The sequence below is a fragment of the Anas acuta genome, chromosome 6 (genome assembly GCF_963932015.1).
Source record: "Anas acuta chromosome 6, bAnaAcu1.1, whole genome shotgun sequence".
Taxonomy (NCBI): domain Eukaryota; kingdom Metazoa; phylum Chordata; class Aves; order Anseriformes; family Anatidae; genus Anas; species Anas acuta.
In genome coordinates this window covers 30,958,940-30,979,729 of record NC_088984.1, presented here as the reverse complement: position 1 = coordinate 30,979,729, position 20,790 = coordinate 30,958,940, and the positions used below count along the sequence as shown (strand labels likewise).

The window sequence follows — 20,790 nt, the reverse complement described above, 5'->3', positions numbered from 1 at the left end:
GCGCCGGCCCCCGCCCCCGCTCCCTCCCCTCCCCGGGCCGCCCCACGTGGTGCTGAGGGCGCCCAAATCCCGGCGGGCGGCCGCTGCTCGCTCCTTTTTCTTCCTCCTCCTCGTCCTCCTCCTCCTCCTCCTCCTCACACCCACCGACGGCGCCATGGCCGCCCGGCAGCAGCTCGGTAACGCGGCGGCGGCCGTGCGGGGTCCCGTGAGGGAACGGGGAGGGGGGGAGACCGACCGACAGCTTGCTGTGGAGAAGGAGATCGTTAAACCGACCGTTAACCGGCGATGACCGTTAAAAACGACCGTTAAAGGGTGGCAACCCTAAGCCACCGTGAGGGGAAAGTGTGTGTGGGGGGTGGCGGCCATGGCGCCGAGCCCCGAAATGGCGTCGGGGTGAGGGAGAGGGGAGCGTCCTCCGGGTGTGTGTGAGTTGCAGATCGATTTCCTCATCGTGCCTTTTTTCTTTTTCTTTTTTCTTTTCTATTTGGTGTCGCACTTCTACAAACGCCATCCTCGCGGTCGTCCCGCCTTCCAGCTCTGCTCAGCGTCTCGGAGAAGACCGGCCTGGTGGAGTTTGCCAAGAGCCTGAACGCTCTGGGCCTGGGTTTGATCGCCTCAGGAGGAACCGCCAAATCCCTCAGAGATGCTGGCTTGCCTGTCAGGTACGGGCGCTCGCTTGTGCGTCACCACCAGAAATGCTCCTTGTGCCCTGAGGTTGCTTAAATTACCTCCGTTAGTGAGCACAGAACAGTTGGAAACTGGCATGGGATAAAAAAAAAAGCCTGTAAGTAAGTCTTCCCTGCAAAGCAAAGCAAGCAAACACGTTTCCCCTGAAACAAAGAAAACCAAAAGCCTCAAAACAAACTTCAAAATCTTCTTGGCTCCTTGGCTGGCTGGTGACAGAGAGTTGTGCTGTGCAGTTCAGCACTGAGGCCAGTAGAGCTGTCAGGAGCGTTGCACCTTTTTGCCTGTCTTTTGAGCCAGGTTGTCTCCCGTGAGGTAATTAGTGCTCTCGAAATTTGTAATCAGGCCCTAGTACTGCTCTTTACAGCTGGCTGGAAGCTGGTCTTTGCCTGGCCCTGGGATAGGATGAGTGACATGTGTCAGGGGTATATTGAAGCTCAGCGGAGATCATTTGTCACAAATAATTTTACCGGGATGATGGCCTGTTTTTTGAGAAAAAGCCTGTGTCTGGGAAGCAGTATGCACAGGCTCTAGCTGTTTTGGCTCTTGATTTTTGGGAAAGCTTTTTGGGTTCTTCTGTGCTGTGACTCAAAACCAGCTCCAGCCAAAAAAAGAAATAGAAACGTTTACAGTATAGTGATGAAAAAATCTGTCACTTACTTGGCAGGACAGGTGACTGTGGCTCCTTTTTGCCTACACTGAAAGCAGTGATAGGCCCCTGGGATGCATAAGCATGAATATACACCACCTCCAGATTTCCCTCTCCTCTGTTATCCAGCACTTGATTTTGTCTCCAGGTTCCTTACTTGGCTGTGCTATTGGCAAAGCCTGAAGCAAAAGATGGTCACAGTTCCCCTTCCCTCTCCAGTTTATTGTAATTTGTAGTCAGCTGTGGGGATGATACATATTTTCAAAGTGGATGAAAGACACGCTCTAAAGTAACTTGATTGTTCGGGACATTTAATTAGGGTCTACCCAGATAGGATTATATGAAGCTGTTAGATCTATTAGAGAAACCCAGAATTGCTCTGTCTTAATTTGTTCTTACTTTGATATATTTTTATTTTTTTTTTTAAGTTCTGCTTGTTACTGCATTATTGTTTTGGTCCCTTCTCTGCCTTTGGATTCTCTGCTGTCCATCAATTCCTTTATTTTATATCTCTTAGAGCACTGATGCTCATTGTAACTGTCAAAATCTATTTGGGACAGGAGGACTTTTAAAATTCAACCTGGCTCTAGCACATTGGTCTGATTTTTGATGGTGGAGACATTTCAGGGGATAGTGTTTGCAACCTTCTGCTTCCTGAATAGAGCAGAGATATTCAGCTCTGGCTGTCACCTAAAAGGTCGCATCTTTAATGATGCATCTTACCAGCGTTGCCAGTAGATGTAAATTGCCCCTGATGGGAATGAAACATTCAACCTATAGATAAAGTCATTATGGCACTTCAATTAACCTGCTGTTTTCTCATTGAGCAGAGATGTTTCAGACCTGACGGGATTCCCTGAGATGTTAGGAGGACGTGTGAAAACCCTTCATCCTGCAGTCCATGCTGGTATGTTGTTGATAGCGTGCTTTCAATCTGAAAAAGAAATCCCTGGGCAGTGAGGGTGGAAAGAAGGAATTGACGGCTGTCTGTGTATAGGTTGTGTGGAAGAACTGAATAATGAAAACAGACTTGCTCTAGCAGCAAAAGGAGAGGTATAATGCGCAGGGGGGGGAAGAAGCTTGTGATGGCTGAAGGACTTCCTCTGTTGCTCTGCACTTAGAGCTTTTCCTCTCTGGAGCTACCAGTATTTACAGGGCTCTTCTGTAAATACGTGTGTGTTCTTTGCGTAGCCGATTTCGGGCCTGTGCAGGCAGAGAGCTCCGCTGATTTGTAACTTGTGGGTGAATCTGGCACGCAGCATACGGAGCATGACAGCGTAATCTTTTGTGGGTGATTTCTGCATGCTGTAACCTTTCTTTGTTCCTCTTCAGCAAGGAAGAGCTGTGAGAGTGATTGGTCAGTCTGATGTCTCATCTGCTGCTTCATCCCCTGTAACTCTCCTTGAGATGTCTTGAATTAAACCTGCTGCCCATCACACATCACACACCTCAGAAGGCTGGAGGCAGTCTCCTCTGAGGACTTCAAACCCCAGGCTGTGCTGTTGCTTACTCCATGCCAGCCAGTCACCTGCGCATTTCTTTCTGAGCTCCTAGACCCCAGCTAGCCACCTCTTCTGTTCAGCTAGAGCCACAGCCTCTCTTGCTTCAGTTGTTTCATGAGCTTTGTGTCTTGCTGGCTGATGAGCGACAGGTGCCTTTTTCCTCTCCATGAACTTCTTGTCAGTTTTAGTGTTTCAAGGTTAGCAAGCGAATGCTTGCAAAGTCTGCCTTTGAGGTTGTCATTCAGCACTTGAAATCCTCTAGGATTCTGCACTGCAGAAAAAATCTGTTAGTAAGGAATCTGAGCAGCAAGGGAGTCAGGGAAATGGGAGAGGGTAGAGGAATAGGCACTGAGGACTGTGGAACTAGAATTGCAACGATTATGGTCAAAAGGCTTTGAGGAGAAGCACAGTCTGAAGAAAAGCGCTGAATTAAAAAATATTTGGTGGTGGTCTAGTTCTCTTTTTTTTTTTTTTTTAATAAGGATGTACTGTTTTTTAACTAGGCATCTTGGCTCGCAATATTCCAGAAGATAACGCTGATATGAACAAACAGGATTTCAGCCTTGTAAGGTAAATACATGTTGGGGGACGTGTTGTAAGTCATCAGTAATCAAAAATAAACACTGGAGACCTGTTAGCACCAGTGGACGGGAGCAGTAGGGATCTGCAAACCAGAAAAAGTGCAGTCTCCTTCCTTGTCCCTGTTGGGAGATACTGGTTTTAAAAACAAAATTTTCTACAGATGCATCTTCATCTCTTGAAATAAGAGAAAACTAAAACAAAGGAGTTATGCCGTGGCTTCTGCAGGGATCAAAGGTTTTAATTTTTCCAGGTTATCTGTGAATTTTGACACTTTACATTTAGTCATTGTTGGGCCACGTTACACTTTGTTGCAGAGTTGAATTCAGCGGTTTTGGAGCTGGTGCTGCTCCTTTCAACATGGCTCTGGGTGTTTGATCAGATGGCAATTCCTGATTTTGAAATACTTCCTTAGTAAACATACCCTTTGAGATTTGCATAATGTTTACTGAATTTCAACATGCAAATAAAGAGTAGACATGAAAAGCGGGTCAAGAACGTGCACCATTTGTACAGACAAAGCAGATTTAAAAAAAACAACAACAACAACAAAAAAAAAAAAAAAACTTGCTTGGGAGCCATCATGAGAAGGAAGTGAGCTGCAGCCAGAGATGCAAGTAACACTGTTCATGCACTAACACATACCTAAGGTGTTTTTTTCTATTTTTGTTAGAATGTATATACTCAGTATTCTTACACGGGGCAGTTTGGGACTATGTTTAACTAATTAGTTTTGTGAGCAACCAGTTTGGTCAGTGGTTGGTTGCTGATTTAGAAATGAATGGTTGAATTGAACATAATAAATTACAGGTATAACCAAGAGAGGAGGCATAGTCTGGCTATGGTGATGGGACCAGAATCCATCTTAGCTTTTAAAATTGTTTTTAAAAAGCAATGTGCCCAGGATGAGTGGATTTCCAGGCTGAATTTGAAAACCTGGAATTTAAAACCACAGGAGTCCTTGTAGATGGCTCAGCAGCGGTGGCTCTTCATAGTACGCTGCATATTAAAGCAGGCTCGACTGAATTGCAGGGGGAGTAATGTTTTTACATCAGTGCCTTAAAGTGCATTTGCATCCGGAGCAATCATTTGGATTATTTTATGTAAAACAGAAGGAGCTGATCCTCAGCAGGAGGGTCTTTGCATAGTTGCATTAACGTTACATACCCAAGTCAAGGTAGGAGACCTTGGTATTATCCTGGCTTCCACAGAGAATGCCATTAACAGTGCTAAAGTCCACAGGTTGCTGATGGTTTGCAACAGGCCAGGAGCAGGAATGGACAGGGGAGAGAAATAGAAGTGGAAATAGAACTGAGAATAAAAGACGTGGCAGAGATTTAAAGACATGAGGGGGTTCTGAAAACCGTGCTGGAGGCTGATCATGCCCTCCCCTTGAGTTCACTGCACGCTGGAAACAAAGGAACGTTAGAGTTGGATGTGTTTGCCTTACAGCAAGTCACAGCTGACAGTGGGCATGCCTTGGTGTTAGGTGCCTTCATGCGTTCACTGCGCTGGGTTAAAAGCCTCGTATGTAAAAATCAAAACAGATCCCTTGTTTGACTACAGTTCTCTGGCAGCGGTAGGATGGGACGAGGCAAGTTATTTGCTGCTTCTAGAGTAAAAATGGTAGAAAAATTACTTGATCAGATCAAGTAAGATGGGATACAGGCTGCGCACTGAATACCTCTAAGGTTTTGTAGGGTGTTTTTTCGTTGTTGCTTGCAGTGGACCTTGCTCTGGGGGCTTGCTTTTTTTTTAAAAAAAAAAAATTGGTTGTTGCCTGTTTTCGGTAGTGCTGAGAGCCTACCTCAAAGTCCTTTGGAATGGCTCCTGTTGCGCACCAAAACGACTAAACACTTAAACACATTTAAAGAAACTCTTAACCAACTTCTGTAAATTGTGGCATTGATCACTGTAATGTTGTTTAACGCAGAGTCCAGTTAAATTATGTGTGTAGTTCACCATTGTAACATCACTTGGGCTGTTGCTGGACACCATTGAGTCTTCTAGACAAAGAAGCCTTAGCTAGAGCATTTTCTGCTGGTCCCAGATCTGAGAGGCAAGACCATAAACACACTGATAAACACCTTGTGTGCCAAGCCAAGCTTGGCCTTTCTATTTCTTGCTGAGTAACCTTGTTTCTCCCTTTGATTCTTAGAGTTGTCGTGTGTAACCTCTACCCCTTTGTGAAGACTGTGTCTTCTCCAGGTGTAACTGTACCAGAGGCAGTGGAAAAGATTGACATCGGTAAGTTAAAGGCAGAACAGACCCATTCTCCAGGCAGATGTGATGGTTCTGGTGTTTTAAGTGGTGTCTTGTTGATTTGGAGGTCTTACACACCCATAAAGGATCATCAGACATCTGTTTGATGTGGAAATACAGGGACTCAGTTTGCCATTCTTCAGGATTCTGCCTTGCTGGGACAAGATGCTTTTGCTGTGGTCACAGGAACTGAGCTACTGCAGTGCTGCGGCTGCAGGAAGGAGATGGGAAGCCTGGTCCTATACCCTAAAATGTTTCCCTTGCATGTTCAGGTTTCAGCAGCGGTGGCAGTGGCCTCTGTGTGAGCTGTCCACTTGCCTGGTGTGGGTTACCTGCTCCTAGCAGTGGTTGCCAGGTCATCTCTGAAGGTGCATTTTGGCAGCCACGGGGTTATTCCCATCACATGTTCAAAGCACCACGTCCGTGGTAATTGCCAGATGAAAAATTCACGACAACCAAGCCAGGCTGCAGTGTGTCATGGAAGACGTCATTCAAGAAGGAAGAAGCAGTACGATACTGAGAATTTATCTGTGGCAGGCAGTAGAAGATGACTGTGTGCAGAAATGACCTACTGGCGACTTGCAAACTAATTCCTTTGACAGATAATCTCACCTTGAAATGGGAGAGTCATGAGCGAGCAGCTAACGCTGTAGTAAATCTGCAGCTCTCACTGCAAATGTCCCCCTCTGGGAGGGGGGGAAGAGAGTGGACACAAATTCTGCATGTCTTCTGTGTTGCTCCCAGTTTCGAGGAACTTGCAGGAAATTAGTTATCTTGGTGGCGTTTTCCCCTTCTCCACTGAAGTCTGCTGAAGAGCTCAAGGGTTAGAAGTAGGAGAATGAATGCAGGGCTGGGTAAACCTCATTGCTTTCAAGTAGAGCCAAAATTTAAATGGCAAGTGGCTGTTTAACAGGCTGGCAAGGCATAGATGGGGAAGTCAGGCACTGCCCAAAGGGAGGAGTCTGATGTGCAAGGGTAGGGCAGGTAGGGCACACTTGCTACTAAAATGTAGAGAGCCAATTAAACCTTTTTTAGAGCCTCTGGCAGTGTAAGAAAAATAAAAACCAGGAGCTCTGGAGGGAAGGTGAACCACTGAAAGTGCCCTAGGTGTTGCTGAAAACTAATTGAGGAAGGAAAGAAGTTGGTCTTCGTTCGTGGGAGGGTGCTTGGGGCCTGAGTTTGGAAGTGTGGATGCCTGTATCCTCAGCGATTCTGCTCTTGCTCGTTATTAACCCCAGAAGGCTTGCCTGTACTTCACTGCAGCAGCTCTGCCTGGCAGCTCGTGAACAGTGCAGGCGCAGTTCTGTGCCATGGGGTTGGATTGGGATTGAATTTTCTTGCAGTAGTTTAGTCCAAACGATGCCCAGCAGAGCTTTCCATTAAATGTTTTATGGAGTAGCGCTCGCTCTGCATGTAGCAGTGCCAGCCTCTGCTTTTCTGTTGCAGCAGCCTAGTATCTTGTCTGATGTAAAGTGTTTTAATTGCTGTGCAGAGTCAGATTTCAGGGGGAAGCATGGCATTTTATCTTACACGGAGGACCTGCGCAGCATTCATTAATATTTGCAGAGAGATTTGAGAAGCTCAGCAGTGTCGAAGCGAATCTTAGAGCCTCCTCCCCAGCCCGGTGTTGCAGAGGATGATGCTCTAGCAGTGTGTGCAGAGCTGTCCTCTTCAGCAAGTGGCCGTGCTGCTGGAAGCAGTCTTGCCCCAGGTGTTTGTTAGCACAGCACTCGACCTGTTTTCGCAGTGCTGCTGGTGTCTGCACCTTCAGCACCAGGCAGAATCACACGGGCTGACTGCCCTGTGCTTTTTCAAGATTCCCTTTTCCCTACAGCACTATGGGAGGTGGGCACGCGGATCTGGCACAAATGTTTGATTGTTTGTGACCCTTCTTGGCCTCGGATGTGGCTCTCAGTTATGCTGTGTCTGGAAGAGAAGCACCTCATGCCTCCCCGCCTCTCTTGCAGGAGGAGTTGCGCTGCTACGGGCGGCTGCGAAGAACCACGCTCGTGTCACCGTTGTGTGTGATCCTGCAGACTACTCCTCGGTGGCTAAAGAGATGGCAGCATCACAGGACAGAGACACTTCCATGGAAACCAGGCGTCACCTGGCGCTGAAGGTCGGTCGCCTTTGCTCACAGCGAAGGGCTGGGCCACACTTGTTTCTCTTCTCCCTTTCTCCAAACACCAACTCCTTTGTAAGCTGATGTCCTGTCAGTTGACAAGCATCCCCTGTTCTGTCCCCAGGCTTTCACCCACACTGCTCAGTATGACGCAGCCATCTCCGACTACTTCAGGAAGGAGTACAGCAAGGGGGTGTCCCAGCTGCCCCTGAGGTACGGCATGAATCCTCACCAGAGTCCTGCACAGCTCTACACCATGAGGCCAAAGCTCCCCCTGACAGGTGAGGCCCAGGCTGCGCTGGCTCCTGGGGAAAGAGGGTGGCTGGGTATGTCTGCCAGGTGTCTTCAGACCTCAAATACACCACTGGGGGTATCACTGCTCTGGAGAGAAAGTCTGGCTAACTTTGTTCTTGAGATTGTTGGCAAAAACAAGTTCTGCCTCGTGTGAGGGCATTGTCCCGCTGAGCAGGCAGTGACGCATTTTGTGGCAGTATTTCCTTGGACTTCAGCTCTGGCACTTCCTAGGAGGGTTTTTTACTCCTGCGTTGGAAGCTGATCTGCTTTCAGGTCTGCCTTTCAGGCTTGGCAGCAGACCAATGTTGTGTTCACCTGTCCTGGCCTTGTGCTGTTGCTGAAACAACTCCTGTCTCCTGAAATGCTCACAGTCCTGCTATGTCAACACCGGCCGTGCGGTTTTATGTGTGCCAGGGCAAAAGGTTTTGGGAGCAGACTTCCAAAGAACTCTCACTGTCGGCCCTTTCATCAGAAATCATGCCAGATGAAGCATTTTGTTAAAAGCTTGCCCTAAATTTCATGACTATGAATGGCTCCTGTGACAACAGTTAGAGACACAACGTACTTAAGGTTTGGCTACTGCCTGAATATTTTGTTGTATCAGAGACAGTTGCTCGGTGGAATTTCTTTACTAGATTTCAGCTGCCTGGGGTGAGGAAGAGAATTGAATTTGCATCTCCTGAGTCCTCAGCGTACCCATTCCTCAAAAGACACTGAAGCTTTTCAAGGTGCTTAACTAGCTGCTGAGGAGCTAGGGTCATTTAAAAAGAACGATCTTGCAGTAATTTCCATTCTTTGTGGGAAAAGTCTCTTCCGCTTGCGCTGCAGACTCTAGAGAGAGGGTTCTGCCTGCTCTAACGTGTCTGTTTGTGTGCTGCGTTGCAGTGGTGAATGGCTCTCCAGGGTTTATCAACCTGTGTGATGCTCTCAACGCCTGGCAGCTGGTGAAGGAGCTCAAGCAGGCGTTGGGCATTCCTGCTGCAGCCTCCTTCAAACACGTCAGTCCCGCAGGTAGGGTGGCTCCTTGTTATACCACGCTTTGCTCCCTGAAAACTGCCAAGACTCTGCATTTTGGCAGTTCAGGGAGGTCCCAGGGGCAGGGAGCAGGGAAGGGCTGTGGTGCGAGTGCCCTGGCTTGTGTTTCCCACTAGGTGCTGCTGTTGGAATACCTCTCAGCGACGAGGAGGCCCAAGTCTGCATGGTGCACGACTTGCACAAGACCTTAACGCCCCTCGCGTCTGCCTACGCGCGAAGCAGAGGTGAGAGGCCCAGGGACAAACTTAACCACTCCAAAAAGAGCGCAGCTTAACGCGCAGCCCTCAACAGCCCCTTTTGCACTCAGCAGGCTCTTCCCTTTGTAGTGCACTCCTCCTCCTCAGGCTTTGCTCCATAAGGATCCGACTAAACGAGCTGCCCACATAGCAAAAATGGCTCTGCAAGTGAGCAGGCCTTGTAAATTATTCCTAAGAGGCTAAAAGCACTTTGGATTCTGTTCTTTAATCTAAATGGAAGACCTATAAAGATGTTTTTAATTAAAACATATACATATGCAGGTGTACATACACAGACATCACTGTGGGGTTTTGGCTGAAGGATCTGGATAACCAGGTAGCTGTGCTGGGAGCACGCTCAGCCTTCTGCTGCAGGTGGGGTGCTTGGGAACGCCTCATTGGGCAGGAATGATTCTGCCCTGTACTTGGTGGGTGGTTTTCAGTGCTTTTGAAGCTCAGAGTTTGCAAAAAAGAAAACTATATCAGCAAATAAAAATTCCTTCTTTGTTAATTCTGTCATTGTCCATGGCATTCCTGGAGAAACTGGACAGATTTTGGAAAACAAAGCACACTACCTGTTAAAGGACACAATGGCATGGGTTCATTTTTCAGTACTCTAGGGACCACCTTTGATCATTGCCCACGGAAAACCATTGAGGGATTGGTAGAGGAGCAAACCTTGAGAATGGCAGTGACAGCAGAACGACCTTGCTGCACAGTAGAGCATCCATGATGGGTGCTGAGTGCTGCCTCATTAAATACAGAGAATACTGACCAAAAAAAGTGCTCTTAGCTGCATTGCCGGGTCTGGTTTCTTGTGGGAAAAACCTGATGGGAGCATGGGCATCTAAAAGCTTGCTTCTTTTTCCAGCTGTCTCTCATCTAAAATCTTTCTGTATGAACCTTGCCTCTCCCTGTCCTCTTGCCATCGTGGCTGCAGCAGAGCTGCTAACAGTAATGGAGATTGTAATTACTGAGTTAGAGCTTTTACAAACGCAGTGAAGGAAGAAAGAATATCTGAGCTATGCAAATCTTTAAAGGTGCATGGGATTGAGGTAGGATTTTTCATTCTTGTTGCTCTTACGGCCTATTTTTTTTGCGGTGGAATTAAATTACTAGCTCTCATGGAAATTGGCTGGGTTGTGGGAGCAAAGACTTCTCTCTGTGTTAATGCCGTAGCTGGGTAAGTTACTAGAAAATGTGATTTTGCAGGTGCTGATCGCATGTCTTCTTTTGGTGACTTCATTGCCTTGTCTGATGTCTGCGATGTGCCTACTGCTAAGATTATTTCCAGAGAGGTTAGTTAACAAGCAGCAAATCTTCGAGGTAGAAGGGAGAATTGCAATAGACGGAGCCACTGGTTTGTAGCAGCCCTTCTGTTTGAATTTGACCTGTTTACTTAAGACTATTTATTGATCCATTTGTGTAATTCAGTGTGTGGGGTGCAGAATTTACACCTCTCTCGTGATGCTCTTTTCCTTCTGCCTGGCTGCATGGCAGAGCTTGTGAGATGCTGGTGCTTGAAACGATGCTGTCCAAGAGGTGATTGCAAACCTCCATCTCCCAGTAAGGCTCTGGAGAGGAGCCCTGATTGTGCTCTCAGGAGGATCTGCTTTAAGGCTGCAGTTGGAAGAGCAGGGGACTGGAGCCTCTTGCCCCAGGCAGGAATGTGGATGTCGATTGCTGTCTGCCAGTTGGTACAAGTTACCTGTTGGCTCAGCCGCTTCCCAGGCTGCACTTTAAACTTTGCTGGGTTCATCTTTAACTCCACAGCTAACTGCATTGCACAAGTGGAAAAGCAGAGTTAAACAGCTGGGAGTTAATGCTTTACCAGACACCTTCACCCTGTGCCATGCTGCTTATGGTTTTGTTGGAGGGGAAAGCACAACATGAAAAGCTGTCTTGTATACCGGAGACTTCTCAGAAAAAAACGAAAGGTCCCATTTGACTTTGTAGTGGACCAAATGTTGCCCTCACAAACCTGTTAAGAAACAAAGCGAAAAGAAAAAAAAGGTTGGGTAATGAGAACGTGAAAGAAGTATACAACTTCATGGTACAGGCAGACCCTGACAGGTCAGGCTTTGTCCTTTTGGTTATGACAGGAAGAGTTTTTGATATTAGCTCCTCTCCTTTTCACATGGACACTGAGATCTGTGTGTTGCAGGTATCTGATGGTGTGGTAGCTCCTGGATACGAGGAAGAAGCCCTCAAAATCCTTGCCAAAAAGAAGAATGGTGGTTACTGCGTCCTCCAGGTTTGTATTCCTGCTACACTGTAACTCTCTGATGCTCTTCCCATGTCTGCTTTTCACAAATGTTAGTGTCCAGATCGCTTTGGGGTATCTGGACTAGGGAATCCAGGCTCCCCACAGCATAACGAAATGCTGTTCCCTGGTTTGGGGGATTCCTGTGTGAGCTGGGATTCCTTCAAAACTATCCATGTCTGATGACTGGATTGATGGATTAATGATGCTATCAGAACAGCCAAAAAGCTCCTGTTTCTGCCTGAATCTGAGAGACAAATAAGCACAGAACTTTACTAGAATGTCACAGAAAGAACAGCCAAGGGTTAGCTGAAGTTGCAGTTGTAGTGCTACTACCAAGGGAGCTGTAGAAGGTGGCTCAGGAGCTTGAGGCAAGCAGGAATGAAATAGCAGACAATCTTGGCAGGCGATTACCTCCTGAATTGAATTAGCTTTGCAAGGATGAGGTCGGATTGGTCAAGACTGTAGCTTTAGGGCCTGTCTGAACAGGGATGCTAAGCAAAGTTGATCTGGACAAACTTAAATGGTTAGGGAAACCATATAAAGTGTGTGCACGCTTGTATTTAAAGCCAGGAGCCTTAATCTGGTTTACTTCATGCCTCAATTACCTGAAGAGGGGATACCAAAGTTAAATAAGCCTTAACAAAGTTTAACAGTTGCATTTAACTTGGCCCCTTACACCTGTACAGCTTAATTGTGCTGCATGCTTGCATAGATGAGCCCCAGGAGAGTGAATCTCTGGAAATAATCACATTCCCTGTTTTCTTTAACGTCAAAGTGGCTTGGAAATTGTGCCTTAAGGCAAATATGAAACCACTTAACAATATTTGTAACATTCCTGCGGAGGACTACAAGACTATTTGTGCAGAAGTACTTACCTTTCTGTAAAAGACTGGAAGGCTGTAGAATTTTGTGGCTTGCACCATGGATGTGTCTATATGAACATCTGAACTGTACTACCCGTCTCCACCCTGTAAATGTTACTTCCTGCTATCGAGACCTTGTTGCTCCGGTTAATTTGGGGGTACTTCTAATGATCTGGCATTGCTTTCCCTAAACAGTTCACTTCTTTTGCGTTCTTTAGAGAGTGTGCTTTAACTGAAACTGTTGCTTGATGTTGGCTTTGAGCTCCAAGGGTTTTAACCGGCCTGTCTGTTGGCTTTTAGATGGACCCAGCGTATGAGCCCGATGACACCGAGATTCGGACCCTCTTTGGACTGCATCTCATGCAGAAGAGGAACAACGCAGTCATTGACCGGTCATTGTTCAAGAACATTGTTACGAAGAATAAAAACGTGAGTGTCAGAAGATAAATGAGCTTAAAGACTGGTAGAATAAGCTGGTATGCTTTCTTCAAGGCAGGCAGCGCTGCTGTATTTTGAGAGCTTTTAATATATTTTAATGAGGTTTAATTGGCTTTCACCAAAATAATGCAGCAAGCTTTTTGGCCAGCAGTGCTTGGGCAAATCAGGGTGGTTAGGTTTTGTTTTGATTTCTTGCATTAATAAGTGGAGCTGGACCTTGCCCTTTATCTCTGACTAACAAAATGTTTATTTCTTATTTACAAGAAGCTGTGTTGTTTAATTTCTTATGATGAGACAGCCATATGCTCAGGATCCATCGTGATCTCATTCTGACTCACTGTTCAGTTCTCCCGCTTGTGTACAATGCATAAACTCTGGCCTTTCTGGTGTTGCTCATCACTTAGGGTTGACATCATCAGAAAACTGTCAGTTATTTCTGTGTCTCCGGTCTTGTTCTCATTAAAAAACAGATGTTAATGAGTACGTGGTTAGTCATGGGCTCAGGAGCAAGCTCAGACCTTGAGGTAATAAAAAACATATTAATAAATTAGCCATGGAGTGTATTAAAAACATGAGGATATTGTGAGCTATTATTATTATTGTGGTCCTGTGCATACTTGAGTGTGTGCTTAGCTTTTTGCCTGTGAGCACTTCTGAAAACAGGATTATGGCCAGTGACAGAGCCATCTGGACCTGGTAGGACTGAGTCTTATCCCTACCAACTACAAGGTTAGCTGCCAGACCAACTGGTAACAGTTTTGTTGGTAACTGAACAAAACAGAATATTTTTAGCTATCTTGTTTTCCTCGCGGTGACACGGTCCTTGTGGTGCTTTTGGAGGCTTGCAGACCACCAGCCAGTTGGCTGGCCATGCTCATTAGGATGGGCTGCTGACAGTGGCGTTTCGTTTCAGCTGCCCGAGTCTGCCGTCCGAGACCTGATTGTTGCCAGCATCGCTGTCAAATACACCCAGTCCAACTCGGTGTGCTACGCCAAGGATGGGCAGGTAACCAAACCGGAGGGCCCTGGGGAGTGTGCTTTCACAGCCAGGCTGCTCACTGCTCGCTTTCCTCAGGCACGAGCCTTAAAATCACTTAGTGCAGGAAGCTGCTCAACAGGTACAGATGAACGGCCCCACACAGTGCCATGCAGAACAGGAGCTAAACGTGTGCTTCTCTCAAAGCTGCCTCAAAACCCAAACTCAACATATTTCTCCTGGGGTAATGACAGGGCTGGCTTTTTCAACGACAGGGTTGGAAAAGCTCTAACATGCTTCTGCAAGTTAGGCCTCGAGTCACTTCTTTGTAACTGTTCTGCCTTTTTATTTTTTATTTTTTTACCATTTTTTGAAAGCATGTGCATATGCTGTGGTCTGTACAGAGCCTTAGGAAATGACAGTAGTTATTCACAGCTAGGTTCTGACTGTCCACATGGTTCTTAGCTTTATTTTATTTTATGTTTTATATAAGAGAGATGAGATGTGGTTTCTTTTTTCCCCTTTGGGGCACTAGAAAACTTCCTTGCTTCCTGATGTTTAAATGCTTCTGAAGGATGTTGGAATTTACAGGGGTATTATCAACTGCGTAGGTGAGACAGGAATTGTGAATTATGAAATCTTTCCAAGCTCTTACTAGGTGTTCAATTTAAATCAGTTATGCGAAAGTTGTTGTAAATGTGTTGCAAATAATACATTTTTTGCCCAGAGGCTCATTCTTGTAATGCTGTTGCTTAGGCGGCTCTGTGTTCTCCATGGCAACTTTGCCATAACTAGGGTTATTTAAAAATAAGAACTAAAACATAAAAATCAGAAAAAATGCTTTTGGTCTTGATCATCGTAATTCAGCAGGATGGATCAAACAGTGTTCACTTTAGGTGCAGACTGAATGAACTGCAGCACTGTTCTTTTTGCAGTGCTACACGTCTGCGTGTGTCAGATTGTTATTACAGCCTGAAAACATTGCAGCGCTGCCTCACAGTATTTTCTAGGGTCATGTGCTGTGTGGTTCTTGAAAACACGTCTCTGGAGATGCAGCATTTTTTTCTTTTTCCTCGTTTTTTTTTCTTCTTGCACTTAAATGGCTCTCTGTTCTCAAGAGCACTAATTCTTGTAGCCCCAGAACAAAGGTGGCACTATCTTTGCTCCTTTTCCCTTAGTCCAACAGCAATTTCCTCAGTGCTTTTGTAAGCCTGGGCTTACCGTGGTGCTGCAGCTGTTTCTGAAACGTGTGTGGTAATGCATGCACCAGATGGAAGCAGGAAGGCACGACGGAGGACTGAAAGCACTGTGGGCAGACAGCGATTTAACTTGCCTGGCTTCAGGGGTGTTTTGTGTATTTGCAGGGATATATTTTAATTACATACTAACGTGTGTTGTCTTGGTTTGCTGTATATGTGACAAGAAAGGCGAAGATCAGAGGTCTGTACGCTGCACTGAGAAATGAATGCCTTGTTTTTAACAGCAGAGATCAGCCGTTCAATTGCTTAGTCACAAAGGTGGGAAATTGGTGCTGGGGGCCTCAAATCAAAGCTTGACGTCTTCCTAAAGAGACTCCTTGCAGTCCAAATGCAGAGATAGCAGAGTGGCATGCTACAGGCAGTGTTGGAGAAGCTTAGATGGCAGCTCTCCTAGTTTGAAAACGTCTAAAAAGTCTCTTGGGACTGCTAAGTAGTGAGACCATTGTTCCCAAGGTACAGATGGGGCAGGAAAAAAGGCTCTCTGAAAATTTCCTTTGGGTGGTGCTGTGCAGAACTCACTGCTGGTCACATCACCCACTGAGGCACATTGTCAGATGAGTACAGGAGCATCTGGGTGCAAATCAAGCACCAGGGACAAAGCGATTTCCAGATTGTTAGGGTTGAAGTGCATGTCCATGATCTGACTTGTTTAGGTTACGTGAGCCAAGCTTGGGAAATCCAGAATTCTTCCAGTTCCACTGCTTTTGTTTCTGCAGGGGTTATTTCAGCCTCACATCATTGCTGCTGCATTCCAGAACTCGTGTATCAGATAACCAGAAGGTTTTTTTTGACAGCTTGGCTTCATCGGCTGCTCCAGCTGGGGCTGGTGCTCTGTGCTAATAAGTCCTAGGAAAGGATGGAGTGGGAGGAAGCATTTATGGACTTGAGTGTCACTTAATTTGCAGGAAGCCAGCTGCCACTAATTGCAATAAACACTCTCACTCATTTTGTCTGACTTTCAGCCCAGTGAAGCCAAAGTCTGTAACATGTTGATTTACACTGTGTTCAATGCTACCATCGTGTTTAAACGTAGCGATTTAAAAACATTCTTTTCTGGTTCTCAGTAGGATAAAACAGAATTGGTGGTTTACCTGTTTTCCACCAATGCCACAGACATTTGTCAGTTACTGCCATGCTTGTTTGTCTTCCCAATTGTGAAGTCCTTTATTTGGTTTTATAATTCCAAATGCGTTCAGGATTTCAGTTTTCACTCATTACTCAGGGTAAATCTGACTAAATCCAGGCTAATCTACCTCATTTTGCAAGGACTCTTTGGACATCATCCACTCCACACTTCTGTATGCTATTCCAGCCGTGGGACACGTTTGGCTTTCCTTTGAGCCAAAGTGTTCTGGTCAAGCAGTTCTCAGTTCTCACCCAAGTTTCTTTTGTTATTTTTTCTGCCCGCTCTATGTTGCTGTCTCCTTTCCCTTGAGCCCAAGCAGGCCCTGCAGAAGCACTTTCTTTCCCCAGTAGATTAAACTCTGACAGAAACCTAATTAACTTTTCTGTCTAAAAGAGGCAGGAAACAGAAGGGGGTGGGCAGGCTTTGGGGAGGATTTTGAAGTTTAAGATTTCATGTGGAAGCAAGCTGCCGGTTGAAGAAGGAAGAGATGAGGTATAGGAAAAAGGAACAGACGGAAAGAAGTGAAGTGAAGAAGGGAGAATAGGTACATTGAGACAGACCTGTGTGTGGAGAGATCCAGGTACCAGGCTGTAGGGTGTATTAAGCAGAAACTCAACCTCTTGATTTCTCCTCCTGAGGCAAGAAATTCCAGTCTAGACTGAAGAAATCTTCCCTAGCAGTGTTGCGTCAAAACATCCTTTTGGACAAAAAAAGGATTGAGCTTTCCCTGACTCAACATTTTCCCATGAAGTGCATTTTATTACCATGTTCCTCCCGGGCTGGAACAGTAAACTCGAGAACAATGTGTGCTCATCAGGAGGAGGCATAAAGCAGAGGCCTTTCACATTCTTTTGCCTTTTATGCCATTATAACAACAGTTCTGTGCCTTGCAGATAGGCACCCCCAAATCCAAGTCTGAAGGCATGTTTCTGGGATATCAGGGTGTGTTTCTGGGGGAAAGTTGCCACTAAGCCATGGAAAGCGTGGAAGCTGTTTAATATTTACAGTAATACCGATAGTCCTGTGGGTTTATTAAGGTCCGATGGCTGCTGGGTTGGAGCTGAGCAGATGATATTAGATAGCAGCTCTTGCTCCTTGGGGGAACGGTACCCAGCAGCATGTTTTATGGTTCTGGTAAGAGGTGAAGTCACCGTGTCTTGATGAATGAGAAGACAAATGATTCATTCCTTTGAGGGCAGCCTTTGACTTATAGCTTTACCATCTGCTGCAGGCCGAGCTGGAAACTCTGAGGCACTGGCCAGAACTGCTGGCTTCAGCGCGGTGTCCCTGGAGCGATCCCCCCCCACGAACGGTCTGGTGAACAGTTCAGCTGTGGCTTCACAGCAGGAGGAAATTGTGGAAGGGAGTCTTGTTGTCTGACGGATCTGTGGTTCGAAATGGCAGGAGCTCTCTTTGGGAAGCAGGACCTGGAGATCTGAAAGCCGTGGAGGGAAGTTCCCAGCCTGAGTTTGACAACTGTGGTTAGATCGAGCATCTAGCATCTGTTTGTCTGGCACACGCTCGTGGCAGAGGCAAAGCTGAGGAACTGCAGACAGCCTGGGGCTCAAGGGACCCCAGCTCAGTCCCTTGCACTTGCAAGCTGTGACTGCAGGCAGAGCAAAACGACTTGAACAGCAAATCCCTATGCCCTGAGGGTGCTGTGAGGGCGAGTACAGAGTTGGCAGGGACCTGAGGTGCTCCGAGCACTTAGCGCAGGCTGCCCTGCCTGGCACTGCTCTGGCAGTGGACCTGAGGTGAGTGCTCTTGTCACTGCAGGCACAGGGACTTGTAGGGCCTCGAGCACTGCAGTGTGGCTTGCTGTGGTCATTCCCATGCAGCAGTAGTCAGCAGCGGTGTTTATGCACTGGTGTCTTGTTTTGTCTTGGCTGAAAGGGAGCTGAGAGCCTGCCATGAGCCCACGGCACTGCCTGGTTTGGCTCCAGTCTTGAACATAATGAGGTGTGAAAGCATGAGATGGTGGCCCCGACAGTGCTGAGTTTCCCTTGTTCCTGAGGGGACAGTGAAGCAGCGTCCGGTATCCAAGATGTCCCTCGCCACGCATAGCTTTCAGTAGTGGCAGCGCTTAAGGGTTGTCTGTACCTCCAGCACAAGTTTGTTTGTGTTAGCTAGGATGCAGGACTTGTTTGTGTTGTGCGTTGGGCTGTGACACGAGGCTTGTGGGGTTACCTGACCACCAGCCTCCCAGGAGCCTCTGCATATTTTAATCTATGGCCCATGTGAAGAACTTGCCAGAAGTTAAATGTGTCTGAGGAGAACCGGGCTCCAAAGTGGTCTGAAAAAAGTGAATGAAAACTGAGCAAATAACATACTTCCACTGGAGCTTCCTTGAAGGAAAAGTCACTTCTTGGATCTTGTTCCCAGAACTACTAGGTCTGCCTTACATCAGGCACAATTGCTATTAAACAAGGTTTGCAGGCAGCTATTTTTAAAACCCCAGCCGTTCTGGCAGCTGCTGGAGTAGGAAATGTGTTAGGGGCTGCAGGGCCTTGATAATTACGCGATGCGATGGTCCTACTGGGCAGCCTTCCTGGTTGAGCAGTGGATTTACTTCCTTGCTGGCTTAACAGATGAAGTGCCCTGTAATCCTCTGAATATCGCAGCTGGTCTGTGATTGTCCCACAGGGAAAGATAAATAATGGTGTTTGGGTGTCCCAGGCTCAGCCTTTAACCTCCCTGTGAAGCACCAAGGACAGGTAGGCAGCCCGCCATCTCCTCACAGATTCACGTGTTCCTACAGCAGTGGGATTTTGCTTCTGGTTAAGTCAAAGCTGTGACTACCCCACCCTCCTGAGGCCAAACAGTTGGGCTCTGCTGGCCGAGGCTGTATTGAGGTAGATGAGGGAGTGTGGTGGCTGCAGAGTGACCATCAGCTCAGCAGGGCCTGGATGTTACTGGTGCAGAAAGCAGTCCTGTAACCTGGCCACAGGGACGGGGGATTTCAGTTTTCCTTGCTAATTACCTGCACTCTTTCCCCGATTCAGTAAGGAGCAGCTACTTTGTGGAAGGTCTTCCCTAGCCCCTTGGCTGTGGTTAGGATCCCTGTGAAGCAGGGCGTGATCCCGCTTTGTGCACCCGCTGCAGGTCATAGGCATCGGGGCCGGCCAGCAGTCCCGCATCCACTGCACGCGCCTGGCTGGCGACAAGGCCAACAACTGGTGGCTGCGGCACCACCCGCGTGTGCTCTCCATGAAGTTCAAGGCGGGCGTGAAGAGAGCGGAGATCTCCAACGCCATCGACCAGTACGTCACCGGGACCATCGGTGAGGTGAGTGCCGAGAGGCTTCCCCAAAGGCTTCAGCTTCTGCCCCACAGCTGGAACCACCACTACTGGGGTGGTCAATTCCCCACGGTGTGGTGGTTTTACTCAGGTGGGCAGCCGAGCTCCACTACAACCGCTCTCTCACTCCCCCTCTCCTCGAAAAGGAAGGGGGAGAAAATACAGTGCCCAGAGGTTGTGCTTGGGGCTGAGCTGGCACTCCTGATCTTTCAGGATGAAGACCTGGCGAAGTGGCAGGCCATGTTTGACGAGGTGCCCGCACAGTTAACCGAAGCGGAGAAGAAGCAGTGGATCGCCAAGCTGAGCGCTGTCTCCCTCAGCTCCGACGCGTTCTTCCCTTTTAGGGATAACGTGGACAGAGCTAAACGGGTAAGGTCACGGCCGGGGTGTCAGGGGGACTGCACAGAGCGGGCTGGATGTTCGGATTCTGGGCAGGGTGTTCTTGGGGTCACTGGTCTCACCTGAATGGTAATCACCCAGCCATTGCTTAGGTTGTCGTTTTGGGATGGAAAGAGTATTAACATTATAAAAAAAATAAAATAAAATAAATGAGGAGCTCCCCTTTGGCGTGCTTTGGAAGTGGAGGCCGTTGTTTGTTCAGCCCATAGCAGAGTAGGATCTTAATGAAGGGCTGGGGCTGCCAGCTCCTTTTCAGCGGGATTTTGGTTTTCTGTCCTCTAATCCTTCTCTCTCTCTCTTTGTTCAGAGCGGGGTACAGTTCATCGCCGCCCCATCCGGCTCCGCTGCCGACGAGGTTGTGATCGAGGCGTGCAATGAGCTGGGAATAACCCTGATTCACACCAATCTTCGGCTCTTCCATCACTAAATTTACCAGGGGCCCCTCTTTGGTCACAGTCTCACCAGCAGCAGTAACTGGAATACCAGCAGCTTAACCGGGAGGCACGAGCCATCTACGCATAGCAAGTATTTGTAGGATCTGCAAACAAGACTTCTTCCTGTCTTAACAGGGAGTGAAGGTGCAAGCAGTTGGCCTCTAATGTAGAAAATAAGCCTTTTACAAATAAACGCACGGTTCTTAGCCATGTGGAGCTTGTCGTATGTCGTCCAGGTACTGTGTCCCAAGGGAAAAAGCTTATTTCTGAGGCAAATGTTACGGCCCGGACTTCACCAATTCACGAGAGAGGTGATGGGATGGGATGGAAGCTTGGCTTAGGCCAGCTTGTGGATGAATTGATAACAAT

The 20,790-nt window shown here is 47.3% G+C and overlaps 1 protein-coding gene across 1 annotated transcript; it reads left to right on the top strand.

Moving 5' to 3' along the window:
- The first annotated feature begins 20 nt into the window (after window positions 1-20).
- On the top strand, window positions 21-20,631 carry ATIC (5-aminoimidazole-4-carboxamide ribonucleotide formyltransferase/IMP cyclohydrolase). Its single transcript, XM_068686323.1, has 16 exons — window positions 21-176; window positions 536-662; window positions 2,164-2,240; window positions 3,339-3,405; window positions 5,573-5,661; window positions 7,644-7,795; window positions 7,923-8,079; window positions 8,978-9,103; window positions 9,244-9,351; window positions 10,576-10,661; window positions 11,528-11,617; window positions 12,793-12,921; window positions 13,844-13,936; window positions 19,394-19,576; window positions 19,802-19,957; window positions 20,295-20,631. Exons 1-16 carry the CDS (start codon window positions 155-157, stop codon window positions 20,412-20,414), a joined length of 1,782 nt encoding a protein of 593 aa, XP_068542424.1. The 5' UTR covers window positions 21-154; the 3' UTR covers window positions 20,415-20,631.
- Window positions 20,632-20,790: the final 159 nt, after the last annotated feature.